An 11135-nucleotide genomic window follows, 5' to 3' on the forward strand; every position below is an offset into this window, starting at 1 on the left:
TTCTCCCTGGGCCTCCTGTCCCATAATCCTCTCATATCCCTTTTGCCAATCACCTGGCCAGCTCTTGGCTCCATCCCTCACCCTCCTGTCTTCTATCATTTCGGATTTCCACCCCTCCCACACACACACTTTCAAATCTCTTACTAGCTCTTCTTTCAGTTAGTCCTGACGAAAGGTCTCGGCCCGAAACGTCGACTGTACCTCTTCCTAGAGATGCTGTCTGGCCTGCTACGATCACCAGCAACTTTTATGTGTGTTGCTTGAATTTCCAGCAGGTTAGAGGCTACCTAGATGGAACATGAGGTGTTGCTCCTCGAACCTGAGTGGCCTCAACGAGGCAGCAGAGGCCACGTACCACAAATGGGAATAGGAATTGAAATACAATAGTTGGCCACCAGGAAATACCGCTTGTACGGTTGGAGTTGAGGTCCCAGTTGAATTTCTGTTCAGTGGAAATCCCTGGAACCTGATGGTGGGGGGACATGATGGTAATGCTATTAAATGTTAAGGGCGCGTTGCCACACAAAAAAAATCGAATTCATAGTAAACACCCTACACTGGTTTGCTTTGTAAAACACATAATCGGAAATCTCACACTTTCTTGGTATAAGCAATGGTTGCTCAACTAAGAACAGGTGGCCAAGTGGCATAATGTGCTTTCGTTAGCCAGAGAATTGGGTTGCGCTTGTAGAGGCTAGCGGGATCTAGAGGCCCCCAGTCTGCACATACTTTTATCGAACGGAAATGCCCAAATCTTACTCACCTAATGTATTTGTCAACACCCTGTGTTTGTTTGCACTTAATGACTGGATTAGAACACGTACAGAGAAAAAATGCCTGTCGAATAAATTGCGCTTTGGCGAGTGTAAAATGTTCGGAGACCGGTTGTTTCTGAAGAGTATCATGGGAAAGTACTTCTACGCTGTGCGCCTTGGCAACTGTTGTGAAGCAGTCCTAACAAGGCCAGGAGCGAAGTCCCAGCGGCGTTTCGGTTCCTTTGTATCAAGCAGCAAGCGTTTCAGCAAAAATACTACATACGATTTTGATTGTCTTGAGATTGCTCCATTTGTCCCATTTTCGGAGAGAGTCCGATACCTGGACCATACGCGAGTGAGTCATGGAGAAGGCAGAGGTGTACATGGAGAGGACGCTGGCTTTGATTAAACCTGACGCCATCGACAAGGCGGACGAAATTGAAGAGACCATTCTTCGATCCGGCTTCACCATTATTCAGGTACAGTAAGTCGGGTGGTTAGTCCTGGCCGGAATTAGACATCCTCCTGCCAGTGTGACTTTAAGTTTCTGTACAAAGTATTGCTGCTGAATTCGTAGTGGTGTGAGTTTCTGTACGGTGGAAAATCTGCTTTAAATGTCCAAACAAAAATCAAATTTGGGTATTGTTTGTTAGGTTGCCAATTTCGTGGCATTGGTTTCTTGTAGAGATTGTTGAATATGAATATAAAGGAAAATTGTACTTCCAGGGGTAAACATGACTGGTGACAATTTTCTTAAACTTTTTACGGAGATAAAATGCAAAAGAAATTGTCATGTTATTTATCCGGAGATTGCAGTGGTGACCCATTGTAATCGAAGTGTTCTTGATAAATACAGTATGATCCTGGATTTTATCACAATTGTACCCACATTTATTGCTGACCTATGGAGAAAGGAAGTTGCTACTTAATTGGTGCAAATCTCCCAAGATCAATTTACTGCGTTAAATTAGCACATTCCTCAGTGGTGGAGCCCCAAGATCTTGTGAGTCTGAAGCCGATCACAGGGAAGGATCAGAACAGTTCCTGTCATTGGGCTGGGCTTCAGTGTTAATCAAGTAATCAGTTTATAATGCTAGAGTGTTGACGTGGTTGAGGGGTCAGAGATATTCCATTTTCTTAGAATTAAAGAACTATACAAGTGCTATTATATTAGATTAGATTCAACTTTATTGTCATTGTGCCGAGTACAGATACAGAGCCAATTAAATGCATTTAGCATCCGACCAGAAATGCAAAGAATAGTGTTATTTATAAAATAACTGTGAATAAAAAAAGTGATACAGCAGACAAATATAAAAGTACTGAGACAGTACAATACGGATGCAATACTGCTTAGCGCTGAGATGTGAGGTTCAGCAGGGTTACAGCCTCGGGGAAGAAGCTTTTCCTGTGCCTGCTGGTGCAGGAGCGGAAGCTCCTGTAGCACCTACCGGATGGGAGAGTAAAAAAGTCCATGGTTAGGGTGAGTTGCATCCTTGATAATGCTTTTTGCCCTGCCCAGGCAGCATTTATGGTAGATGTTCTCAATGGTGGACAACTGGGTGCCGATAAACTGCTGGGCAGTTTTCACCACACGCTGGAGTGCTTTGCGGTCCTATACAGGACAATTGCCATACCACACTGAGATGCAGTTGGTGTGTGTGCTCTCAATGGTACAATGGTAAAAGTCCGTCAGTATCCTGGGACAGAGGTGAGCTTTCTTCATGCTCTGCAGGAAATAAAGGTGCTGTTGCGCCTTTTTGATCAGGATGGAGGAGTTCAGGGACCAGGTGAGATCCTCGGAAAATGTAGACACCAAGGAATTTGAAGCTTGATACACGATCCACTGCAGCTCCGTTGATGTAGATGGGGACGTGAGTGTGATTCCTGGCATGCCTGAAGTCCACAATGAAATCCTGTTATTGTTAAGTTGTTTACTACAACTTGCAATAGCAAGAATATGGACAACCAAGATCAAGAAACAGATTGATGATAATAAAAACTTTATTGAAACATTGGTCACTAACAACGTACAGGTGAACGAAGGAATGGATTGCTGAGATGGGTACTTTTATGATCAATGTACTTTCAGCCCAATGGGAAAGGACATTCTATGGATCAAAATGCCTGAATTGCAGGAGTGCTAATAACTTGGAAGGTGTAGAACTGGGGAAAGATCAAGATAGGGATAAGGATGTGCAAGGATAAAGAAAATAAAGTTAAGGATTTTAATATCAGTGAACACAGATGTGGTGGATAATATATATGCTATGTTCGATCATCAGCAACAGAGTTTAGGATAATCTCAAATATACAATAGATACTTTGAGAGAGGACAGACAAGAGAGCTAAGTATAATAAAGTGCATAGACTAAAAGAGCCAAAGTGACTGTTACTCTGCTGTAGTGCTCTGACTCTAAAATCAATATAATAGCAATGAGAGATGAGGTTGATAATGATTTCAGCAACATAATTTCAAAGTTTTCAAATGATGTCAGATTTGGTGAATAAACAATGAGTTGAGGCTAAGGCAGACCTGTATATTCCAGCAGAGGGAAAAGGAAGGTCTTTGTAGTACTGCGGACATGTGATTTATCTCTTACATCAGTTTTACAATGATATATTATTTAAATTCCCTGGTGTTATCATATCAGAGGAACTGTCCTGGGATCAGCACATATACTTCTTTACAAAGAAGTCTCGGCAACACCTGTACTTTCTTAGAAGTTTGTGCAGATTCGGCACGTCATCGAAAACCTTGACAAACTTCTATAGATGTGTGGTGCAGAGTATCCTGACTGGTTGTGTCATGGACTGGTATGGAAACACCAGTCCCCAAGAATGGAAAAACCTTCAAGTGGTGGGTAGAGTTCAGTCCATCATGCAAAGCCCTCCCCACCACTGAGCACATCTACAAGGAGCACTGCCACAGGAAAGCAGCATCCATCATCGAGGGCCCCCACCATCCCAACAAAACTCTCTTCTTAGTGCTGCCATTGAGGTGGTGGTACAGGAGGTTCAGGAACAGATATTACTCTTCAACCAGCAGACTCCTGAACCAGCGAGGATAACTTCACTCACCTCAACTCTGAACTAATTCCACAACCGATGGACTAACTTTCAATGACAGTACTATTTATTTATTTATTATTTGTATTCGCACAGATTTGTCAGTCTTGGTTGATGTGTAGTTTTTCATTGATTCTATTATATTTCTTTGTTCTACTGTGAATACCTGCAAGAAAATGAATCTCAAGGTAGTATATGGTAACAGACACGTACTTTGATAATAAATTTACTTTGAACTTTGAAAAATGCATCATTTGAGTCAGGCTGGAATCATTGAGTGTGACATGGATTTAAACAGAGAGATATTTACAATGCATAATTATATTACGCCCATTTTAAATATTTTATCATATATTACATAATGGAAATGCTTTAATGTTTGTTTGAAATTTTGCATTTTTCCTCTTCATTGGAGCAACAAACTTTTGAGATCCCAACAGAGTTGGGCATCTGTGTTTTAATATTTCCTACCTTCCTGCCCCACCACCTTTTTCATTTCTTTTTCTCCCATCCATCCCTCCTCTTTGCTTTTAACCCTACTAACCCAGGATTGCATTGGTTTTCTTTCCCATTGCAGAAAAGGAGAGTCTGTTTAAGCCCACAGGTGTGCAGTGATATTTATGCAGCACATTATGGAAAAAGGTTCTTTCCCAGCCTTACAGCATTCATGAGTTCTGGGACAAGTGTTGCCATGGTTATTGCCAGAGATAAAGCAATTGCATACTGGAATGAGTTGATTGGACCTGCTGATAGTGTAAAGGCAAAAGAAACTCACCCAGGGAGGTGAGTGCTCTTAGAAATAAAAAATCCTGTGAGGCAAATCTTTCTTTTCTTCTCTTTCCCTGGCACTAGTCCTGTTCGGAAATAATAGTAGAACATGTTGTGATAGAGAAGAGATTATCTTGCCTGGTAAGGTAATCTGATTCTATCAATATCTCAATTGGTGGAAGAGGTTAAATTTCTTCTCTCTGGTTAGGAAAGCAAAAAATACACTCAGTGGCCACTATTAGGTATACCTGTACACCTGCTTGTTAATGCAAATCTTTAATTAGGCAATCATGTCTTAGCAACTCAATGTCTAAAAGCATGTGCACATGGTCAACAGGCTCAGTTGTTGTTCAGGCCAAACATCACAATCGGGATGAAATGTGATCTAAGTGACTTTGACCATGGAATGATTGTTGGTGCCAGACGGGGTAGTTTGAGTATCTCAGAAACTGCTGATCTCCTGGGATTTTCACACACAACAGTCACTAGAGTTTACAGAGAATGGCATGGAAAAACAAAATACATCCAGTGAGTGCCAGTTCTGTGGACAAAAAAGAGAGGTCATAGGGGACTAGCTTGACTGTTTCAAGCTGACAGCGTGTCAACAGTAACTCTCATAACCACGTGTTACAACAGTGGTGCGCAGAAGGGCATTTCTGAATGCACAACACATCGCACCTTGAAGTGGATGGGTTACAGCAGCAGAAGATCACACTGGATACCACTCCCGTACCTAATAAAGTAGCCACTGAGTGTAGAAGGGGCTAAATGCAGACTATGTTTTATTTGTTGGAGTCTAGGTTTGGCTGCCCTTTAATAAATTCCATGAAATTCAATTCTTTAAATTTGTTATATAGAGGTAAGAACTTTATGATAAAGATTGAGTAGCTTCATTGTTTATCTGGCAATTTATCATTACAAACAGTAGTTTGTTCATTCTTTTCTAACAAATAAAATGTTCTGCATGTGAAAAATGCAGGAATATGATATTTTTGTTTTCCTATCTTCTATCAATATGTGACCATTGCAGTTTAAGAGCGTTATATGGGACGGATGAGCTTAGGAATGCTGTGCATGGCAGTGAGACTTTTTTTGCAGCAGAGAGGGAAATTCGATTTATTTTTCCTGATGGTAAGTCTTTAACTTCCAGTTCTTACATTTCCTTAACACATGTGAAGAGGAGTAATTCCATTTTATCTGTCCTGTTATCAACTGGCATCAAAATGGCAAGCAAATCAAGAATTATATTCATTTCAATAAAACATTATAAAATTATGATATCATCGCATTAAATGTAGTATTCTAACAGACTTGGAGAAATTCTTCACTTATGATTTTATAAACTCCAGGTAGTTACTGTATAGACGTTGCCCATTCAATAGAAATAGTACCGTTCGTCCTCCTTGCTTATCAAGCCTTGTCCTTAAGAAATATTTGAAGTACCTGTCTTTTGAGGAAGAGAGTTGCAAAGCCTTATAATCCTGTAAAAGAAAACATTTTGCTTCACTTCTATCTTAAGTGGGCAACCCTTATTTTGAAAGGTGACTGCTAGTTCTAGATTCTTCCACAAAAGGCAACGTCTTCTCTGTATGTCCTGTCAAGTCCTCTCTCCTTCTTCTAAACTACAGTGGATCTTGACCAACCTTATAAGACAACCAGCTCTTGGCATGTTTCAGTGTAGCAAACCTCCTCTGAACTACTGTCAATGGATTAATATCCTACCTTAAATTAGGCCAATACTATACAGCACACAATAATCCAGATGTAATCTCACATACAATATACCCTGTACAATTTAAGTATAAGCTCCCTACTTTTAAATTCAGTTTACTAATGATAAATAATATTCTGTTTGCTTTCCTAAATAATTGATGCAGTCACATGCAGGCTTTTGCTGATTTGAGCACTGGAACACTCCACATCTCCTTTTCCATCTCCGAGGCAAATATAACATATTATAAAAAAATAAGTATTTTGTGACAGAGGTATTAAAATAGTTGGAAATCCTCATAGAAAGCAGACATAGGTAAGTTTTTTTGCAATAAATAAATTGCTTTATTTTATCAAATTTGGGAAGAACATGAGGGGAAAAACATTTAAATTCCCACTCCTAAAAACATTTCATAATATAACTTCACAATGGGTGGCACAACAGCCTGACGAGATATTACATGAGCATGGAGCTTGTGTGTGATAATTCTGTTTTTAGTAGCACAAAATAGTCAAAGATTGAATGTGTATTTATTACCAAAGTCTGTATTCAGTATACAACCCTGAGATTTGTTTTCCCTACAAAAAGCCACAAAACAAAGAAAACAATGGAACCCGTTCAAAGAAAAACATCAAATTGCTTCCTCATGCACAAAACAATCATGCAAATGGTAAAAACACAGAATATAACACAAAGCTGAAAGAGTTCATGTGTATTCAGTTCAGCTTTGTGTGACATTTTAATATAGGGTCAAGTTTCTTGATTTTTAAACGTTCTTTAAAAAAACTTTAAAAATCATCTAAGTAGAAGTGGCTCACCGACAAAACGGGCTTCATGCTCATCATAATTTAGTCACCATTTAAAACTTCCACTCTTGTACTCATTTGATTTTCTTAGGGGAGGTGGTAAAGACCCAGGAATTTAATTGGATATTTTGGGTGCAAGAATAAAAATATATTTTGACTGATAAACACAATGGGTGGATATAGTCAGTGTCAGCTTGGAGGGATCAAGAGTCCATATTTGTGCTGTAGCTCTGTGGCGATAACTAACAAACAGTATTAAAAAATTAATCATTAAAAATTTTAATTGATCACTAATTTACTTGCACTGTAATTTAACTTGATTATTTTCTGCATGGAACCCATTACTAATTGTTTTAATCACTGTTGCCAAGTTACCACACTTAAAGTTGTCAATTATCTTTGATGCATAATCAAAAGCAAAGAAAAATAAACCACACCCTGATTTTCTTGCTTGAGGATAATGTTGTATTGTATGATATGTAAGTGAATATGATGGTTTTCATCATGGGGAATGTGGAGAAGGGAGCACGGATGGTAGTTCTTCAAAATGTGTGCTGTTTTGTATCCAATTTGCACTAGAAGTATGGACTGTATCCAGTCGGGAAGCTCTTTCCCTATCACCTTGTACATCTTATAGTAATAGAAATCTGGAATTCTTTCTATCTGCCTGCATTCCAACCCCTCTTGGCCCACCAGAGGAAGCTGTTATGATTAGGCCCATTCAAATTTTTTTAACCTGTGATTGCTAGATTTATTGCATAATTATTGTAAGTTACACTCTTGAGGGAAAAAATTGAGTTAAGGTACCAATTTGTTGTAATTTAACCAACAAGTGTAACAGCTTCTGGTGCTGAATACCTGCTCTGACATTCCTAACAACCTTTCCTGTCTTTTTTTAAACAACTATTAATTCATATTTATTTAAAATAATTTTAAAAGAATAACTGTTCAAGAAAACAAATAGTCTCAACATATAAAATACAACATTGTTTTCTCCACTTGAAGCAACATCATACCTATGCTTGCAAATTTGCCCTCAATTTCAAAATTGTATCCTTTGCTAATTGGAACAAAAGAGAACCAACTTTAATGAAATATTTCATGTAATTAAATTAAAAATTGCTTCAATTTATATTAATTTTGACCCTCATTACAATTGTAGCCTTATGGGATTCGTAAATAAGATATATTTTAAATTAATGATGTTAATTAACATTTCCGTAAAATGTGTTAACTCTACAATTATCTATTTTGTGCAGTGTCAATTTTCTTAAGGGAATTTCAATACACTTAATTAATAAAGGTCGCTAATGGCACAATGAAGTGGAACAACCATGATCAAGATAGCTGTCTTCTAATACCAGTTATTGATCATGCGTTTCTCTGTCTGTGTGAGGTTAAAGGCCTGATTTGAGTGGAGCTTGCTTAAGCTGATTTTTGATTGAATCAGAGAGCTAACACTACTCATGATAAGTAACTGCTCTAGAAATATGTACATTGTTTCCAAGTTAGAACAAACTCTGGACATACTTGTAGGGTTATCTTTAAAACAATGAAGAAACAGCTCCGCTCCAGGTTATGAACGGCTGAGAGTAGCAGGAGACAGTGGACTTGCCTGCAGGTGGCTGGAGTGGTAACTGGAGTGGGCTGGGGCTGGAATGCCAGATTTGTTAACAGTCCATATATACAGACGAGCATTTGGGATTTTCCAGCCACTGTGGATCTGCAGGGATCTTCTGCTGGTGCGAATGGGGCATTTCTGTCTGCCTTCTCTCCACATCCACACTCTCCTCTACTCTACCAAGCCAAGCAGAGCTGAGAGCACTGAACAGGTTCACTCACTGTGTCAGTGAGGCTGGCTGGTGGCCACTTCCCCATAGCTGCTCACTCTTCCATCAGAGTTGTTACTGATTATTTCCATTTTGCAAGTAGTTCTTTGGATTAGCCTCCTGTCAGAACCTGGGGACTGCTTGTACTCTATGATCTCTTAGTAGCTTCACTAGAGGGAGCAGGAAAGTAGAAAAATTAAAACAAATATTAGCAGGAAATCTTGAGGCAGATTTCTGATTATTCAATCCTTCACAGCTTCCATTGATACAATTGAAATCAGACAATCTGCAATGAGCTACCTGAGCAAGAATGTAATTCCTACGTTGTTGTCTGGACTAACTAAACTCTGCAAGGAGAAACCTGTAGATGCTATTGTAAGTACTCTCCAGTCGTTGAATGCTGTACGTTAATATCTGTGGCAATTGCTCGTTAGCTCACCTTGTGTATTACCCCTCTCAAATGTATTATTTGTTACCTTGTAGCAATGTTGAACTCCTTGTGAAGATTTCCATCATTAAGAAAATAAGGTTTTCTATTACTGTTGCTATATTTTTTGGTCTTGTAGTAAATTACCAAGAAATTTCTCTACCTCTGCACATGATGTGCATCTAAGTAACTTTCCGCACAGAGCATTCATTTTGTTTCTTAAAATTAATTTAATTCCAAACATCAGGAGGGAATTTTGTTCAGTAACATTTTACAAGCACATTCTCATGACTTGAAAATGTAATTTACATTGTGAAAAGGCTAAAATCAGAATGCTTGTCTTCAATGGCAAAGCGTTATGAATTGTTCAAGGAGAAAAAAAATGCCTTTATAATTGGCCTTTGTCAATTGATGGATTTTGGAAATCTTTGACAAAAACTAGAAATGCTGTAAGTGTTGAACAATTAAGGCAGTATGTGCGAAGGATGATACATAGAATTATGATTTAAAGTTAATAATCTTTCATCATAATCAATCAAATTCTTAATGTAATGTACTTGCATGAGCCGAATGCAACATGTTGATTACAGTTTGCTATTCCTGTGTGATAACAAGGGCAAGATGAAGCAGATACTGCTCTGAATTATGTTTTTGAGGAATAGTGAAGGGAGTTCAAATGGGAGTCATGACATGACATGACATGACATGACTCCACTTCCAACCAATGATGTGCAGGAAAAGTCACTTCTTTTAATTTTTTTAACATCAGTTATTTTTAATGCAGCTTTATGTTGTATTCTGTTTCAGACCTGGCTTGCAGACTGGCTGATTGCAAACAATCCCAACAAACCAAGCATTCATGAGGACGAATAGAAGAGCCTTAAAATAATCATCCTGACAGCTTAAAGTACTTTAAATTGTTGGAAAGATGAAAAATAACTCCACTTCTAGGAAATATTAATTGTAGGTGGAATTAGTCTGACCGATGGAAACAACAGATGACTTTGAATTTTAATCTATTCAACACAGTTGGTGTTTTTAATATTTAATATCAGCTTCTGATACTTACAGTGAATGTAAATGCAGAAAAATCATTCAACAGTAATATCTCTTACTTGATGACCCTTAAAGAAACCAACATAATTAATTGATTGCGCTGGACTTGCCTAATTGAGAGGAGGGTTCAATACTAAGATGGTGTTTTACTATCAACAGCAACACTTGAATGCTATTGTTTTACTATTTCCACTTTCCTCAGATGTATGCTCCTCGATAATTGTTTGTTAAATGTTTTCCTAATTTGTGATTGACAACTGAGTCTATCAAATTGTGATAATTCATTCCATACTCCAATGATCTTTGTGAAATAAAATACTTTCTAGCACCTAGTCCAAAGTATAAACTTGGAAGTTGATGCTTGTTCTGACTAATACACAGATCACTGTGAATATTGAAGAAATGTGTTTAAGCACTTCCGTCAGCTTTCATAGGATCGTGGACGTTTGTGATACCGAGGAAGACTCATCATATCCACATTGGCTGAATTTTAACTCAGTCCACATATTTTAGCTTTCAATTCATCAGATGGTCATTGAAGTAAGTTTTATATGTACTAAGGGTTCCTGTCATTTTTGGCTATGCAGTCCGTGAGTTCCAGAATCGCACTATTCTTTGTCTTTTTTCTTTGTAACTCCCCTCTTATCCTTCCACCAATTTACTTAAATCTATGGCCACCAGTTATTCACCCTGCAGCTATGGGTTTCATCCCCT

General features: G+C 38.3%; 1 protein-coding gene across 1 annotated transcript; it reads left to right on the forward strand.

The window, feature by feature from the left end:
* Window positions 1-709: 709 nt before the first annotated feature.
* nme5 (NME/NM23 family member 5) lies at window positions 710-10883 on the forward strand. Its single transcript, XM_063053369.1, has 5 exons — window positions 710-1234; window positions 4402-4607; window positions 5623-5723; window positions 9195-9313; window positions 10173-10883. Exons 1-5 carry the CDS (start codon window positions 1118-1120, stop codon window positions 10236-10238), a joined length of 609 nt encoding a protein of 202 aa, XP_062909439.1. The 5' UTR covers window positions 710-1117; the 3' UTR covers window positions 10239-10883.
* Window positions 10884-11135: the final 252 nt, after the last annotated feature.

This window comes from Mobula hypostoma, chromosome 7 (assembly GCF_963921235.1).
Source record: "Mobula hypostoma chromosome 7, sMobHyp1.1, whole genome shotgun sequence".
Lineage (NCBI taxonomy): Eukaryota > Metazoa > Chordata > Chondrichthyes > Myliobatiformes > Myliobatidae > Mobula > Mobula hypostoma.